The sequence below is a fragment of the Microcaecilia unicolor genome, chromosome 5 (assembly GCF_901765095.1).
Source record: "Microcaecilia unicolor chromosome 5, aMicUni1.1, whole genome shotgun sequence".
Lineage (NCBI taxonomy): Eukaryota > Metazoa > Chordata > Amphibia > Gymnophiona > Siphonopidae > Microcaecilia > Microcaecilia unicolor.
In genome coordinates, this window is record NC_044035.1 from 108,326,630 (window position 1) to 108,346,015 (window position 19,386).

Genomic DNA, 19,386 nt, shown 5'->3' on the forward strand with positions numbered 1-19,386 from the left:
GTCAGTCATATCCCCCTTTTCCAAGCTGAAGAGCCGTAATGTCTTTAGCCTTTCCTCATATGGGAGCAGTTCCATCCCCTTTATTATTTTGATCGCTCTTCTTTGAACCTTTTCCTATTCCACTATATCTTTTTAGAGATACAGCCACCAGAATTGGGTGGAGTGAATGCTAAGTTATAAAGTTTGTGTGTATTTTGCACAGAACACATGCACACCAGTACTCCATCTTTGGAACTTTTGAATTTGCATGACATTGGGCCTGGTTTGGGGTGTGTATTTTAGAAAGGTACATAGGGCATGTGCTGCCTTTTTAAAACTGGTGCTCTCTTGGTCCCCACCCCTCCACACACACAGTACTAACAGGGCCAGTGTTAAATATGTTAGAACCCAAGGCAAACATTTGGAAGGGTCTCCAAAGCTTACCTGGAGGCTATCCAGCTTATTTTTGAAGGAGATCACCGGCCATCTTCCAACACAAATCGGGAGATGGCCGGCGATCTCCTGAACCCGGCCAAATCGGTATAATGGAAAGCCAATTTTGGCCAGCGCCAACTGCTTTCCGTCGCAGAGCCATCCAAACTTCAAGGCAGGGTACAGAAGGTGGGGCGGGGGCGTGGTTACGAGATGGCCAGTTTCACCCGATAATAGAAAAAAGATAGCTGGCTCTGATGAGCATTTCGCCGGCTTCACTTGGTCCATTTATTTTTAGGACCAAGTCTCAAAAAAGTGCCCAATTGACCAGATGACCACCAGAGGGAATCGGGGATCACCTCCCCTTACTCCCCCAGTGGTCACCAATCCCCTCCCACCCTAAAAAAATAAAAACAACATTTTTTTGCCAGCCTCAAATGTCATACCCAGCTCCTTGACAGCAGTATGCAGGTCCCTGGAGCAGTATTTAGTGGGTGCAGTGCACTTCAGGCAGGTGGACCCAGGCCCATGCCCCCCTCTACCTGTTACATTTGTGGTGGTAAATGGGAGCCCTCCAAAAAAACCCCAAAACCCACTGTACCCACATGTAGGTGCCCCCCTTCACCCCTTAGGGCTATGGTAGTGGTGTACAGTTGTGGGGAGTGGGTTTTGGGGGGGATTTGGGGGTGCTCAGCACACAAGGTAAGGGAGGTATGCACCTGGGAGCAATTTTTGAAGTCCACTGCAGTACCCCCTAGGGTGCCCGGTTGGTGTTCTGGCATGTCAGGGGGGGCCAGTGCACTATAAATGCTGGCTCCTCCCATGACCAAATGCTTTGCATTTGGCCGGGTTTGAGATCGCCGGCATTAGTTTCCATTATCGCCGGAAACCGATGCTGGCCATCTCTAAAGCCAGCCCAGATGCTGACATTTGGCCGGCTCCAACCGTATTATCGAAACAAAAGATAGTCGGCTATCTTTTTCGATAATACGGTTCTGCCGCTGCTTTATGTAGCCGGCCATATAGATGGCCGGCCATCGATTTGGCTGGTGCCGTTCAATTATGCCCCTCCACATCTCCTTTGCCCAGAGCAATTGCCCTGATTGCCTCCTTAACACTGGCACTGAATCCTAGGAACCGAGCTAGGTTCCCAGTACCTATGCCTCTTTAATGGATTACTGTGATTCTTCATGTTTCATCATTTAAACAATTCTCCTTTACTTTTTATTTTCAAGAAATCACACAAAGCTCTTAGTCGGAGATGAGAGAGGAAAGCTTTACTATTGGAGCATGGATTGATAATAGAAAGAATCTATGTATGGCATAAGAAGAAGGTGCTCAGTCTACGAATGCATAGGAGGCAAAGACAATGAATTTGTCCATCAAAGTGTGAAGGAAAGAGATGATTTGTACCCGGATAGGTGAGAAGACAAAATAATAACTGACTTCTGGTGTGTGAGCTTGTTGTCGAAGAAATCTTTATACAACATAATGCTTACGGCAGAAGAGGAAAAATATCACTCTGGGTGGCAGTGTCCCCAAATGGATTACTTCTTTGAATACCATGATTGTAATGAACCTCATTCCTAAGTCATGGTATGTTGTTTGGCATTCATTATGTAAAACTGGAACTAAGTATTTGGACTGCACTTGACTAATAGGTATTTAAATGTATTACCTGCATTTGAAATATGTTGACTTATTCCTATGCATGAAACCATATCCACAGAAATAATGTGAACTGTAAAAAATCATTAAGGCAACAAAAGTTATATTAATGTACATTTTCAAGACTGAACAATACCTTTACCAAGTGTCTTTGACTCTCATTTTCAAAGAAAAGCTAAGCAGATACTTTGTAGGGATATGTAAGGAAGTAAATTTTATCATTTACCTTTTTCTGTCATTTCACATGCTTTGTTTTCCAAATTATCTTGTATATTTCATTTTGTTATGTATTGAATTTTCCATTAAAGTCAATGGTGGAAGCAGTTCTCCCTACTTTTGGCTCTAACATTGGGTTTTCCATCAAAATGTTATGAAACTTGTAAGCATACACAACAGCACCCCAAGGCACCAAGAGTGGGGTAAAATTAGGGTTACCATATTTACGGATACAAAAAAGAGGACACAAAAAAAATAAAATGCTGCCCCGCCCTGGCCTACCCCAGCCTTGCACCCACCACAGACCCCACCAAGAAAGCCAGATTCTCTAAGCAGTGAAAATACTGGTAAAAGTAACTGAAATGCATTTTCTTCCACAGTCTAAATACAACATTAGAAAACAATGTACATTTCCACAAAAGCAAACGTCCAGGAACAGCATGTCCCCCTTTCCTTTCCCTCCCATCCACGAGCAGCTTGTCCCCTTCTCTCCATCTGATCCATGTGCAACTTATCCCCTTCTATCCCTCCTATCCACAAGTAGCTTGTCTCCTTCTCTCCCTCCCATCCATGAGCAGCTTGTCCCCTTTTCTCCATCCCCCTCCCCTCCCGGGCCTACCTCACAGCCATGGTGGTCTAGTGGCCTCTTCAGGGCAGGAAAGAAAGTCATTCTTTGCAAGACCTCTGCAAATTCTCACGAGGCCACCACTTGAAGTCTCGACAACCATTTTCAAGAAGGCGGCTGCAGCAGCGGCGAGTTCATCAGCAGTGGACGGGAAAGAGTTTGGTTCTTTCCTTCCCTGAAGAGGTCATTAGACCACCAGGGTGTGCTATGGTAGGTTCAGGGGGAGGAGGGGAGAGAAGGAAAAAGGCCAGCCTGCCCTCCCGCTTACCAGCCTAGAAACACGGAAAAATGGGCTGGCTGGAAAAAACTTCCCAAACCCCTGACAGTCCCCTGAAAAGGAGGAAATGTCCAGGGAAATCTGGACATATTGTAACCCTAGGTAAAATGGTCAAACAGTAGTATGAACACCCATGGCACAAGAGAGGCAAAGCAGCACCACCAGTGGGAGAAGAACCCTAAGGCTCTAAGAGAGGGGCAGAATAACACTAGAAGAGAGTTGAACAGTTACAGGGATCCATAAAAGTGGCAAAGTAACAACAAAAGTGACCTCAACATCCCAGATACTTTGAGAAGAGCTCAGCAGCCTTTAAAAGTGGCAAGAATGCCCATTCAAAGGACTCCCATTTTCTACAGGAAAAATAAATCTTCTAAAACTCTTCTCAACGCACTAAAACAGTGTTTCTGAATGTTTTCAAGATCCAGGTGCATCTACATTTTCAAAAACATGCCACACAAATCTCTGTGCAGCTGGCAGTGCGAACACGGATTAATCTAACACGAAAAAAAAAAGCTAGGGAAGCACTGAAACGTCTACCAGAGGCTGGAAGGACTCGAGGATTGAAAAAAAGAAGGAAGTGCTGTGTGCAGTGTGTATTCTGCAGAAAACAGTGCCCAACTCTCTGTATACCTCTATATGCTGAATGTTAATTCCCATGTTCCAGGGCTCAGGATGTACCTTGGAAGAACAGAGGTATGAGTTACTGCACATATGCTTAGAAAGGAACCCCTGTATATTTAGGAACCACAATGTCACTTCCTGCTATAACACCTAAGGTAGGTATACCGCTGCCAGGATACAAGTATAAATGCCAGTATTTAAACATGTAAATTGCAAACAGGGCTTCCAAAATAACCACATTAGTGAGGGCCAACACAGCTGGAGGCAGTAATGCCCTGGCTACTTTCCTACGTCCTTCTGTCATATTGTTGCACAGGATGACACAAGTGCCATCCATGAACCCAAGCCCGAGGTATCAATACCTCAAGGTACAAGGGCCAAGCCAGCAAGTACTGAGCACCCCAAGAGGTAGGCAAAACACCGCAAGAACAGTGAAGGATAAGGAAGCAAGAAGAGTGGCATCAACACCCTGACATTTTGAGTAATGACCATGGCAGTAGAACAGCAAGGTACTGCACCATGAGATTGGCAGAGTAGCAGGAAAAGAGTAGGCATCAACAGCCAGAATGGCATGAACTTAGGCAAAACAGAACCAACAGTGGTTTCAACAGTCACAGGGACCTTAAGAGGTGCAGAGAACCATCACAGATTCTTATGTCCTCTTTCAACTGCCTGTCCCTCAAGTTTCATAGCTATTCCTTTCATATGGGGCTTTCCAGGGATCTAATACCTGTTTTCTCAGGTGGGGGTTTTTCCACTGTATTTTCTGTGACCCTCCCAGGGATCTGGCGCTGTCACTAGGGGTTTGGGATCACAATCAACAAGAGAGTTAGTGAACACACACATTTGCTTTTGTCATAGAAACTGTAGTATACTGTTGACTATATATTCTGATTATTAACTCTGAATTCTAGAAATGGCTTCTGCTGTGCTGGTCTGTGTACATGACAACAGCAAGCTGTCATAGTGAACGCTGAAAACACATTCACAATCTCTGTCCAACTATATGCCTTTCCTAAAGACATGTGCTGGAAAAGCTCATCTGGTGTCTATGGTCTACTTTCTCAGTCACCTTGCCGATATACTCTCTGCCTAAAGTATCAAATCTGCAAGCTGAGCTTGGGGCTCAAAAGTTGTAGCTTCACTTCAACACAGTACCCAGCACTGACACAATGATGCCACATTCTCTGAATTTTTTTTTTTTTTTACGTTTCCTCTATCTTTTAGAGTTACCAACTTTTTGAAAGAGAAAATCTCACCAGCCACCACACCCCCTTCCCTTCTCCATCCCCATCCTTTCCCCTCCTCCTGCCATGTCCCCTGTTCCTTTCCTTTCCACCTCCTGGTTCACTCCCTTGTTCCCTATTCTACCCTCTGTGCTCACCCCCCTCCCTCCCGACTCTCATCAACCTTTCTCTGCCATCCCATCACTCACCCCAGCTCCTTTCCTGTTGCTCACTTCCTCTCCCTTCTTGGCTTTCAGCTCATTCTTCAGTCCGTTACCCCCTAATCATCCTTTTATTATCCCTCTTTTTGCCATCTCCCCAGCCTCATTTCTACCCTTTCAACCCCCTTCAGAGATCCATCTCTTTTAACACCTCTTACCCTCTCTCCAGTTTTCTAAGCCCTTTATATCAGGAGTTACTCCCCTCCCTCCCTCCCTCCCTCCCTACTCTTCTTTCCCATTCTCTTACCCCCATCTCACACTTTCACTCTTCTACAAATAATTGCTAGGTACTCTTTCCTCCAAATTCCCACTCAGTCACTTGAGTACCCTGCTTTCCTTCCATATTCTATCTAACTTCCCATTCTTCTACCCAAGCTGAGACTATGTTTTTCTTCTACAACCTCCAAGTTCTTCCCTTGTTTTCCCCACAAAGCCCTGAATCTCCATTCCTTCCTTTCCTTCTTACATATTCCTTACTCCCTGAGTTCCTACAGTGCTATCTCATCCTTTCTCTGCTCTCCTCCGCACCCCAGTCTCTGCTTTCATTTCACATCAGATCTTTATATTTTTCTTCCTCCATGCAGTGACTATCCCAATGGCCCAGAGCCAGCACTTGTTTCCAAATTAGGATTGCCTGGCAGTTCGCCTCCTCACTCCTGCAGCACAGCACTGTCTGCAATTGAAACCTATAATGTTTAAATCATGGGACTGCATATACCTAATCTTGCATGAGTCAACTGTTAGCTAATGAGACCACACAGAGCCTGTGCAGTTCAAACAGTTGATTTTGAACCATTCAGGGATCCATACATACAAAGTCCCATGCTTCAAACAATGACATTTTTATTCGTGGGTGGCAGTTAGGAACTTGGCAGAGTATATTTTTAGAAGAGCCAGGCAATTGGAACTCCAAACAAAATGAGATTCCAACTGTGAAGGAGAAGTAGAAAACAACCCTCAGTGGGTCAGGAGGCTGGCGGTCAGCAGAAAACAAGCACTTCCATTGATGTTTTTTTTTTGTTTTGCCAGCTGACCTTTATGAAAACCGGCCAGGCTGACATCTGTAGTGTTTCTCACAGTGTGTCTTCAGTCTCTGAAAATGCTCACACAAGTGACTGACTGAATATGGTGGCTATCTTAGCTTCTGTATTGGTTTCACAGTGGGACAAGCTGGGGTTGGCTGGTTGGAAACTTGCTTGTAAGGGATTGACCCAGTCCTTCTGTTTTCACATAGACTTTAATGGCTCATAGACTTGAATGGTAAGCAAAATTAAATGCAAAAGAAATGAGGCATATGTTTTTGATGCCTTTCTTTAGTTTTGTTTAAAAAAAAAAAAAATAGCTTCTGCTGCATTTTTTATACGATTTTACAAGTCCATAGTGATTTCTCATTGAAAATTAGCTATATATATGCTGAAAGCGCTGCCACTCTTTGCACTTTATCCCCCCTGTTTATTAAGCTGCGCTAGCGGCTGGCGGTGCAGTAATGCCAACACAGCCCATTCACTTTGTGTGCGCATTTCAGGATGTATTTTATATTGTGCACACATCATAATTATCTTAACAAGCTGATCAGCACTGATAATTGCCAAATAACAGGCAATTATTGAAGCTCTATGGCTTGCTAAGCGTATTCTATAAAGTGATATGCGTAAATTCTAATGTGTGCTGCCTAAAAGGGGGAAAGGCCGTGGGTGTGGAATGGGTGGATCGTGGGCATTTCTAAAAATGATGCGTGCTGTTATAGAATACACCCGCTCTGCACATAACTAAGGAGCCCTTTTACTGCCGCAGGAGCCTGTTGGTAGTTCCCACCCCCGGCTCTACAAAAATATTTTGAATTTTGTAGCACCCGGGCTTACCCAGTGGTAATCAGGCAGCGCCACCTGCTGCTCGGTTACCGCCAGGTTAGAACAGGAGCCCTTACTGCCTCCTCAATGGGTGGTGGTAATTGCTTTCCCCCGAAATGGCCATGCAGCAAGTGGTTCACTTACCACACGGCCATTTCCTTTCGGGGAAAAAAAAGACAGCCTTTTACCCACTGCAGTAAAAGGGGGCCTCAGCATATATCAAAAACACATGCTGATGCTAGCACAGGCCCCCTATTACCACAGCTTAGTAAAAGGAGCCCTCAATTGCTGACATTTACACCAAGTTTTACTTGGCATAAATTCCCACAACTAGATTTAGTCATGTGGATAGGCCCTAGGCGTCGTTTATAGAATACGCCTAGGCATATTTTTTGTGCCAATTTTTATGATGCCATATATAGAATGTAGTCCCTTATGCCTAACTGTTGGTGTCCTTTATAGAATTGCCCCCCTAAGGGCCTGAGTCTATATATGGCGCATACAATTACCGCACATTAGGCAATTACGTCTAAGTGTATTCTAAATACCGCACGAGGTATTTAGAATACGCTTAGGCATAGTTCATGTTTGTAAATCTATGCGTGTCCATTTACACCAATGAAAACCTGTTGTAAATCCTTGCACGTAGATTTACGCACGCTGGCCCATATTTTATAACAATGCACGCAGATTTTCGAATGTCCACAAAACTTCCATTTCCATGCCCCTAAATACTCCCTCTTTTGCCTATGTGCATTAGAATTTAGGCGCAGTACATTACAGAATACACTTAGCGATGTACGCTTGTAAATTCTATTTTTTTCCAATTAGTGCTCGTTATTGCTTGTTAAGAGTAGTTTGTTAAAACAATCTACATGTGCAGTTATAGAATTCACCTAGATTTACATGCAGAACCACATGTAACTCTAGGGGCGCTATATAGAATCCGGGGGTAAGTGCAAATAGCATGCACTATTTAGGAAAAGTGCACACTCTTATTAGCAAATGACATTTGTTTGAATCAATTGCCCATTTCTAGAAAATAGTGTACACATTTTGAAAATCCTGTTTATTTATGTCTGCAACCTAATCACAATTCTCCCAGAAATGGCTCTTTTTACTCTGGCTAAAAGCCTAGATACTATAGAAGAGGTGGTCAGTTTTCAGACAGGACAATTTACAAAGGTAAATTTCTACTTACCCAGGTAATAGGGAAGTCCATACATCAATGTGCTTTCACTTGGCATGCTCCAAACTTATTGTGTACAAAATTGATGGAATGCATATTAATCAATGTATTAATATGTTTGAAGTCAACATACATAAAACATGTTAATAATCATTTACATTAACACATTCTATTAACATGAATGTGCAAAATGAACATATTTCTGAAAATCAGAAGCAAAAGTCAAAATATGGCCTAAAAGCTAATAACATTTCACATCCCTGACTTTAAAAATTTTCCTTTCATGTGGTCAAATCATTTTAAAGTATTCTGTATTATTTGTAATTTTGCATCTTCTGGGATGTTTATGATTCTAGTTGACATGCATTTGAGCAACAAAATTGCACTGAATTAAAAGCTTGACTGTTATTATAATATAATTGACCAAAATTAACTGAAATATAGATGTATATTTATAAATGTTTTCTTGTTATATATTTTAGCATTTCATTCACTGAATAATGATAATAACTTGCCTTGTGTGACGCCTCCACATTTCCTGCCTCTCCATTCATTCTCTTTCCTAGATGAACACACATTCATGGAGTAATTAGTATTTCTTGTTTGGCCATGACAGTAATTGTTTGTCGTGTTTAAATCTGTATCTTCACTAATATGCTGTGGTCACTTCATCTCTTAAATGGAAATGCTAATAACACTTTGAGTAGCAATAAAGCAAGATAATGAATGTGTATTCAAACTCCAGATTTCTGCAGACCAGTGTTTTCTGAAGAAGTTTATTTGATGAAACCTCATTTATTTTATACAAAATAAAATTATCCATAAAATTGTTGTGTTTTTTGAGTTCTTAAAACGGATGCATGAATGATTTGGTAAAAGTCTTTGTCCAATCATGTTTCCTATGTGCTGTGTAGGGAAAGCCTAGAATGTGCAGCTCATTAAACGCAAATGCTTACAGCCTGTAGCAAAGGGAGAGCTGCGCAGAGTGAGAAAGAAGATTGCAAGGAGAAAATAAGCCCAAGATTTGAGCTTAGGCATTTTATTTTTAGCTTTAATTTTGTCCAGCCACCACAAGTTCCTGTTATTTCTTTTCAAAATCATACAGTTTCCCATATAATTTTTATACCATCAGTTTTTCTTTCCTTGGTTGCAGTGGTTCCAATACTCTTTTTCTTTGTATTGCTTAGCCTTCTCTCTGGAAATCCAGATAACCATAATATTCACTGTTTACATTTCCAGTGCATCAATTATTCTTTCTTCTACCCTGGCAACTGTTCTTGAACTCCAGTGTTCATCTTTCCCTTGCTCTTTTTGTGTGAGAATTTTTTGCATCTCACTATCATTTATTTATTACTATCGCTGCACATTTTTCACAAATAACATGTTAATATTTAACTTGTATCAAAAATTATAACACATATACCCAATAATCCGGCATTGCTCCCTCTTTCTCCCACCACCATTCTGCATTGCCCCATCTATCTCGCCTTCCTGTCCCTCCCACTCGCTCACTAGGTCACTGGCTGCTTCTCTGGGTCTGCGTTGCAGCTGCAGCAGAAACAACAGGAAACAGACTGCTGGTGTGAGAACACTACCTTGTGCATGCCACTGCTGGCTCTGTCGATTCTGGAAACAGGAAGTTACATCAGATCTGTCACATAGAGGGGCATAATCGAACATCGCCGGCCAAATAGATCGCCGGCGATCTATGTTGGCGGCGGTGCTACAGCTGGCCGGAACAGTATTATCGAAAAAGATGGCTTGCCATCTTTTTTTTCGATAATATGGTTTAGCCTGGCCAAATGCCTTGGAGTTCGCCGGGTTTGAAATGCCCGGGTTTGTTTTTCAGCGATAATGGAAAAAAATTCCGGCCACTTCCAACCCGGCGAAATCCAAGGCATTTGGTAATGGGAGGAGCCAGCATTTGTAGCGCACAGGTCCCCCTGACATGCCAGGACACCAGCTGGGCACCCTAGGGGTCAGTGCGATGGACTTCAGAAAAAGCTCCCACATACATAGCTCCCTTACTTTGGGTGCTGAGCCCCCCAACCCACCCCCCCCCAAAACCCACTACCCACAAATGTACAACACTACCAAAGCTCTTAGGGGTGAAGGGGGCAACTATGTGTGGGTACAGTGGGTTTTGGAGGGCTTCCATTACCAGCACAAGTGTTACAGGTAGGGGGGATGGGCCTGGGTCCGCCTGCCTTAAGTCACTGTGGTACCCACTAAATGTGCTCCAGGGACCTGCATACACACAGACCTCTAGGACTTGTTGCTGCTGTATAACCTTGGCACACCAGTTGACACCTGAAGACTAATCTCTTTAAAAAAGTCCTTTATTTGAATAAGCACGTTTACTCACAGTTAACTGCAGATCAGAGGTTGTGCCCCACTGGCAAAGAGTCTCCCTGGTACTGAGATTAACAGTAGGTGAGAGCTGGCAGAATGGTGTACAATGCCCTCTTTCAGCCACATTCAAGGTAATAACATTCTCTAACGTGGGTAACACATGAAAGGGATCTAAACTGGCTTTCAAAAATGGCCACTACCTCATGGACTACTGGAAACAAAACAGGGCACACTCTGACCCAGTTAGCAGGGGGGAAAAGCACCATGGGAGTAGAGCCCAGTACCCTACACCCACCACAATGCATTGCTAATGTGACTCTGCAGGGCACCTAACAAAAAAGGTGTCACACTCACCCGAGAGCCACATCACAACCAGGGAAAGGCTGTCGGAGGATACAACACATTCTGCTGTCATGGAGGTGGGTACGGCATTTGAGGCTGGCATACAGGCTGGCAAAAAAGGTTTTTAGTTTTATTTTTTTAGTATGGGAGGGGGTTGGTGACCACTGGGGGAGTATGGGGAGGTCATCCCCCATTCCCTCCAGTGGTCATCTGGTCATTTGGTGTACCTTTTTGAGGCTTGGTCGTGAAAATAAAAGGACCAAGTAAACCTGGTGATATACTGCTTATCGCCATTTTTTTTTCCATTATCGCAGAAAGCCGGCCATCTGGTAGCCACACCCATGCCCGCCCATGTCCCACCTTCACTTCGCCGCCGCCGACACACCCCTTTCAACTTTGGTCGTCAACGCGACGGGAAAGCGGCGATGTTGCAAAAAAAGCGGCTTTCAATTATACCGATTTGGCCGCTTTTCCAAGATCACCGACCATCTCCCGATTTATGTTGGAAAATGGCCGGCGATCACTTTCGAAAATGAGCTGGATAGTCAGGATTACCATATCCGTGTACTGAAAAATAAAACCGGTTTATGCAATTCATCTTGTGATAAAAAAGTTTAATTGCTATTAATTGAGTGGTTAAAAATTTTAATCAGTGTACAGCCCTATTTATTATACTTATATCCCATAATCTACAATATAGTGGATTACTACAAGCATAAATAATCATATCAATGAACAAGTATAAAAATTACATAATAACATAAAAACTAAGACAAATTAAGAATAAATCAAACATGAGCAATATTTATTTTTATTTTTTATTTATTTATTGCATTTGTATCCCACATTTTCCCACCTCTTTGCAGGTTCAGTGTGGCTTACAATAAGATATGAATAATGGAAATACATTTGTTACAACTTGGTTATGGGTTACATTATACAAGTTATGCGAGACCATCGAAGTATCGTTAGGAATTTAACAATGGGACATCAACATGGAAACATTGGGGGAGACAGTGGGAAGCTTAAAGGGCAGTATTGAGACACAAAGACATATGGTGTACATATTTTTGTGAGTAAGTGTATGAGTGATGTGGAATTACGGGGGATGAGGGTCAGAAGTGGATGTATGAAGCATTAATGAACAGTGAGTGTGGACTCTATGTGTTTTGGTTCTTTCCGTAAATTGTTTTGAACAGATGGGTCTTCAATTGTTTGCGGAAGGAAGCTTGTTCATAAATCGTTCTTAAGTTGCGCGGCAGTGCATTCCAAAGCTGCGTGCTCATATGAGAGAAGGTTGACGTGTGTAGCGTCTTGTATTTCACGCTCTTGCAATTAGGGAAGTGGAGGTTGAGGTATGTTCGAGATGATCTTTTAGCATTTCTGGGTGGTAGGTCTATCAACTCGGACATGTAGGCTGGGGCTTCATCATGAATGATCTTGTGGACTAGACAATTACAGCAGTAAAAATATTCAAATAACAATACAAAGTATGGCATAGTATACTACTTAAAATGTCAACACAATATGTAATAGAACATTTTAATTGACAGTGAAGGGTATAAGCAAAGATTAAATATATAGATAAGAGTAAGAAGAGTTAGAAAGTAAGGTGACTAATTTAAAGAAAGTTGCACATGAGGTCAGAGAGATGATTAACATATAGATAGGTAAGAGAGTAAAAGGAGTAAGAAAATAAGGTTCTAATTTAAAGAGAGGTACACATGAGGTCAGAGAGATCGTTAAATATTATCTCAGCTAGGGTAGGAATTTAATAAACATGTCCTGCTACAGTATGTGCAGCCCATGTCACTTGTGTGTGTGTGTGTGTGAGACTAACAAGTTAGTTACTTCTTCCATTAAACACATTATTGAAGAGTCAAGCTGTCATCTGCTTCCTGAAGTAGAGATAGTCTTGTGTTAAACGGAGCCTTTCAGGGAGTGCATTCCAGAGTGTGGGGGCTACTCCAGAGAAGACTCGCTTGTGCGTATCACATTGTGTAATATCTTTTAGAGAGGGCATGGTTACTAATAGTCCTTGAGAGGACCTTAGTATGCTTGAAGGTGTGTAGAGGATCATCCTGTTCTTCAGGTACTTGGGGCCATTTCCTTTAAGGGCCTTGAAGATCAGACATAGAGTTTTAAATTTAGCCCTGTATTGTACTGTCAACAAGTGAACTTTTTGCAAAAATAGTGTGATGTGGTCACATCGCTTGTAACCTTCTATTAGTCTTGCTGCAGCATTCTGAATCAGTTGGAGCTGGTGCAGGCCTTTTGTAGTCAGACCGTTGTAGAGTGCATTACAGAAGTCCAGTCTTGATGTTATCATGGCATGCACAACTGGGATAAGATTTACCTTCTCGATGTAAGGAGAGAGACAACGTAGCTGTCGCTAATAGTAGAAGTAGCTCTTGAAGATTGCTTGGTTTTAGAGAGTCAGAGTAAGTGTTGAACCTAACTGTATTCCAAGGTTCCTGACGTGATTTCAGGGGGAGTTCATACTTCCCAAAAGAAATTTTGATTTCAGGCATGTATCCACTTGAGTTAGGGACCCAGAGAAGCTCAGTTTTACTTGGGTTCAAGCAAAGTTTGTTGTGTTTAGCCCATTTCTGAATTGATGTTAGACAGGTAATTAGTTTATTCAGGGCTGTAGATAAGTGAGGTTCAGTGGGTATGAACAGCTGTGCATCTACCGCATAGATGTAGAACTGAGTGTCCATTAACCGAATCAGCTCAGCTAGTGGCTTGATGTAGATATTGAACAGAATAGGTGACAGTGTTGATCCTTCTGGGTCTTTGAATTTAGGTTTAAATTAAACCAGATAAGAGTAAATGTTTTTTATTAACCAGTCCATTTGACCATGATCCCAGCAGCAATTTTAGCAATGACTGCATTACTTAGCCTTTGAAAACCATTCTTAAAATACTGGGGGTGCTAGTTAACAGCGCTTAACCTTTGAAACTCAAGTGTCCTATGTAGTCACTGTCTGGTGATCCTGAGTATTATAAAAGAATAAAAAATCTACCCACAGAAAGCCCTGAATAGCCTTACTCCATGAATTACTAACCCCGCTGGTCCACTATACCATCTGTTCAACCACCAACTGTTAAGAATCCTTAAAGCCATGTTCTAGACTAATGCCACCTACACAGTTACATAGGAATAATTTCAAGTTGAAGAACATTTCAAGAACTAAACCAGGTTTTTTGTATGGTTGTGTTTCACCTCACTGTGCCTAATTATGTTACCACTATCTTGCGTGTCCATTATTAACAAAGAAAACAAAAGCATCAAACATAAAGGATGAACATACTTTCTTTGATTCTGTGCAAGCAAATGCAAGTCATGTGTCTATTTTCATGGCCAAGAAAAGTTAAAATATATTTTGGCAACTAACATACCACCCTTGTTTACAGAGTTGAATACAAAGGTTCATGTTGCTATAAAAGTTTGGTAGACTGCCAATATGTTATTAACTGCAGCCATCTCATATATTATACTAGACATTTTATTTGAAACAGATTGAAATAAACATGCACAAAATGTATATCACTTCTAGAATTTAAAATCTATCCCCATATATCCTGATCTCTAACTGTTCTATGTTGTCAGCACAGAGAGTTGAAAATGTAATCAGTCAGGTGGGAGGAGGTAAAACCAGCAGCAAATATTAACCTCCTAGTTCACATTTGCATTCACATTGTAATTGAATCCAGAATTTTAGGGTGGAGAGAATACAAAAGAAACAACTTCTCTATAAACAGGAAGTGATAGCAACAGTGGGAGTTTAGATCTGTGGGATTCCTGTGGTTTCAAACTCTCTACACAAACCACAGGCGCTGGGGGGTGATGGGGGGGGGGGGGTGATCCTCTATAAATACAAATCAAACTCAAAAAAGAAAAATATTTTTTTTATAATTTGTTACATTTGTACCCTGTGCTTTCCCACTCATGGCAGGCTCAAAGCAGCTTACATATTGTATACAGGTACTTATTTGTACCTGGGGCAATGAAGGGTTACGTGATTTGCCCAGAGTCACAAGGAGCTGCCTGTGCCTGAAGTGGGAATTGAACTCAGTTCCTCAGGATCAAAGTCCACCACCCTAACCACTACTCAACTCTGACACAGATTTTTTTGCTTAATAACCGATAACCATTGTTTCTTTTAGAACTGATTAATTTATACATATCACTATATGTGGTCTCCAGAGAGAGAGCAAATGGGTATTCTGAATGCTAAGGAATGACAGTGATTAGATGGCATGAGGAACAATTCTCACATCATAGATTATGTAAGTGCAAATGCTGCATAATAGAGTCTATTAAAATTTATATATATATATATATATATATATTTCTAGTGATAAAAATAAAAGAAAAATTTAATTAAGGGCTCTATTAATTTAGCAGTGTTCACATGCATTAAATTGAGTGCAGGATTAATTTGAGTGTTGGTGGTAGTTGACTAACCTGCTTATTTTCGAAAGAGAAAGGCGGCCATCTTCCAACACAAATCGGGAGATGGCCGGCCAAAGTTCAAGGGGGCGTGTCAGCAGTGTACCGAAGGTGGGACGAGGGCGTGGTTAAGAGATGGCCAGCCTCGGCCAATAATGGAAAAAAGAAGGCTGGCCCTGACGCGCATTTGGCCGATTTTACTTGGTCCCTTTTTGTTCACGACCAAGCCTCGAAAAGGTGCCCGAACTGACCAGGTGACCACCGGACGGAATCAAGCATCACCTCCCCTTACTCCCCCAGTGGTCACCAACCCCCTCCCACCCAAAAAAAATGTAAAAACATTTTTTTGCCAGCCTCTATGCCAGCCTCAAATGTCATACCCAGCTCCATCACAGCACTATGCAGGTCCCTGGAGCAGTTTTTAGTGGGTACTGCAGTGCACTTCAGGCAGGCGGACCCAGGCCCATCCCCCCCCACCTGTTACACTTGTGGTGGTAAATGGGAGCCCTCCAAAACCCACCCAAAACCCACTGTACCCACATGTAGGTGCTCCCCACAGTTGGAGGGAGTGGGTTTTGGGGGTGAATTAGGGGGCTCAGCACTCAAGGTAAGCGAGCTAAGCAGCTGGGAGCAGTTTGTGATGTCCACTGCAGTGCCCCCTAGGGTGCCCGGTTGGTGTCCTGACATATGAGGGGGACCAGTGCACTACAAATGCTGACTCATCCCATGACCAAATGGCTTGGATTTGGCCGGCTTTGAGATGGCCGCCATTAGTTTCCATTATCGGCGAAAACCAATGGCGGCCATCTCTAAGGGCGGCCCAAATATTGAGATTTGGCTGGCCCCGGCCGTATTATCGAAACGAAAGATGGCCGGCCATCTTGTTTCGATCATACGGTCGGGTACGCCGTTTTACGGGGCCATCATTACAGATGGCCGCCTTTATAGATAGCTGGCCCCAATCGATTATGCCCCTCAATAAGAGAACCTGGACAGCAGTTGCTAGATAGGAGGACGGTCTTAGCATGTGCCTTTGGATTATGGGACATATTTGAAAGGAATGGAGTATAATATCTGTAATGTAATGCCAATTTTTTTAAAGGGTTCCAGGGATGATCTGAGAAATTACAGACCGGTAAGCCTGATGTCATTGCCAGGCAAAATAGTGGAAATTATTACAAAGAACAAAATTATGGAACACACAGATAAACATGGTTTAATGGGACAGTCAGCATGGATTGAGCCAAGGGAAGTCTTGTCTCACCAATTTGCTTCATTTCTTTGAAGGCATGAATAAACAGGTTGATAAAGGTGAGACAGTTGATGTAGCGCATCTAGATTCTCAGAATCTTTTGACAAAGTTCCTCATGAGAGACTCCAGAGAAGATTAAAGAGTTATGAGACAGGAGGCAATGTGCTGTTGTGAATTAGGAATTGGTTATTGGACAGAAAACAGAGGGTAGGGTTAAAATACCATTTTTCTCTATGGTGGAGGGTGCATAGTAGAGTGTCGTAGGGATCTGTACTGTGACCAGTGCTATTTAGCATATTTATGAATGATCTGGAAATCAGAACAAAAATAAGGTGATTAAATTTGCAGGTGACACAAAACTATTTAAAGTTGTTAAAACACATGCGGACTGTGTAAAATTGCAGGAAGACCTTAAGAAATTGGAAGACTGGGCATCCAAATGGCAGATGAAATTTAATATGGACAAATGCACATGATGCACATTGGGAAGAATAATCCAAATCATAGTTGCCTGATGCTAGGGTCCTTCTTGGGAGTCAGCATCCAAGAAAAAGATCTAGGTGTCAATGTAGACAACACACTGAAATCTTCTGCCCAGTGTGTGGTGGCAGCCAAAAAAGCAAACAGAATGCTAGGAATTATTAGGAAAGGGATGGTAAACAAGACCAAGAGTACTATACTGCCTCTGTATCACTCCATGGTGCAACCCCAGTATTGCATTCAATTCTGGTCATCATATCTCAAAAAAGATATAACAGAATTAGAAAAGGTTCAAAGAAGAATGACCAAAATGATAAAGGGGATAGAACTACTCTCATATGAGGAAAGGCTAAAGAGGTTAGGGCTCTTCAGCTTGGAAAAAAGATGGCTGAGAGGAGATATGATTGAGATCTACAAAATCCTGAGTTGTGTAGAACGAGTAGAAGTGAACCAAGTTTTTTATTATTTCAAAAATACAAAGACTAGAGGACACTCAATGAAATTATATGGAAATACTTTTAAAACATATAGAAGGAAATATTTTTTCACTCAACGAATAATTAAGCTCTGGAACTCATTTCTGGAGAATGTGGTAACAGTGGTTAGGATTTCTGGGTTTAAAAAGATTTGAACAATGACAGAGGAAATCTCAAATGACATCCTCCTCTCCCCTCCCTCCATAGGGCCCTGAGGCCTACCTAAATCCCTAGTGGTCTAGTGGAGGTCCTCCTATTTGCTCTTGCCCTGGCAATGGCTACATCCAATATGGTGGCCACTCCCTGGTTGCCATTTCTTCCTCCACAAGACTCCTAGCCTGCATTTTTATAACATGGGTGAAAAAATTGGCACCTTCTGCCCAAAACTTAGATGACATTTTATAAAATTACCCTCCTAGTGTGTCCTAATTCTCGCATAAACTGACAAAAGTAGAATGGGTGGGGATTGTGCCTTATCTTTTTTACATGAAATATTGTATCACAGCAGAAAACATGAAGCAGATAACTCTATTTTAATAGGTAGCTAGCATTAAGTGCTTCTGCACTATCTGCAATGCAATTAACACATTAAAAGTAAACCCCAACACAGAGGCTTTGCAGTTACCATGTGCTAATTTTGGCCATTATTGTCAGGTAGCTACCAACGTTTACCACACTTTAGTGAAAGAGACCCTTTGTGCCACTGCCCTTGACAATATAGATAAATAAAAGTTTGATTTATATACTTTTGGGAAGGAATCATAATATTTGGCTGACTTAATAGCCAGCATGCATTTTGACTGTTACAGGAGATAATGCAAATTGTCTGTTTTGTTATTAATGGTCTAAAAAACAATAAATCTTTTCTGATTACTCAGGACGAAAGACTTGCCAAACTGGAAAATGTAGGCTTGTGAGATATGTTGTAGGAAATCCTAAAGGTCAGCAAATTCATGTGTTTGTCATCTCAGATAATAATAGGGATAATTTGTGGAACTTGGCAACATTCTGTGAAATCTTACGAAATTGGCTGTGGAATTCAACTACATGAGGCAGAATTCCAAAGGAAATCTGTGCAAATGCATTAGCAGGTCCATTAAGGCAGAATTGCAATTAACTGGCCTGTATGCATGGTGTGTGGTAACTTTTGTACTTGTGTACCGAGTACTGAATTTCTAAATGTAAGCCACCAAAGCCAGTTCCCTTTCAAAATTCACTGCAAGGTTTGCATATATGAAGGTGTTTGCATATTTTGTACTTCTTGTTTCTGGGAATAAATAGGATCAAAATAACACAAAACATTTGAAAATTCAAATATACATTCATAGACAACTTTCAGACCCTGGATATCTGGTTAAATGTAAAAGTAGATATGTTTCTGTAAATACTTAACTGGATATTCCTGAAGATAGCCAGTTAATGACAGGGACCTAGTTACCAATAACAGATGCTGTATCAACACATGCACAGCCAGTAGCATATGTAAGTAACTATGGCCCTAAGTCTGGGCTTTTAAAAATATCCAAATTAAGTTAATCTGATAAATTTATCTGATTAACCATAGGACAGTTGAGGCCAATATTCAAAGCCACAGGCACTCCACATAAGTAAGCAAAAGATATATCCAGCCATCTTTATGCCTGAAATTCAGCTATGTCCATTCAATTAGAGGCTGAATTTTGCTGCTACTCAGATAAAGTTTGGCCTTGTCTACAGAAATCTCT

The 19,386-nt window shown here is 41.8% G+C and overlaps 1 protein-coding gene across 1 annotated transcript in view; it reads left to right on the forward strand.

Moving 5' to 3' along the window:
• The window catches only part of WDFY4 (WDFY family member 4), a 593,767-nt gene extending 591,440 nt beyond the window's left edge, over positions 1-2,327 (forward strand). The window contains exon 63 of the mRNA XM_030203170.1: positions 1,647-2,327. Coding sequence (XP_030059030.1) covers positions 1,647-1,710 — 64 coding nt within the window. The 3' untranslated portion in view covers positions 1,711-2,327. The remainder of the gene's footprint in view (positions 1-1,646) is intronic.
• The last annotated feature ends 17,059 nt before the right edge of the window (positions 2,328-19,386 follow it).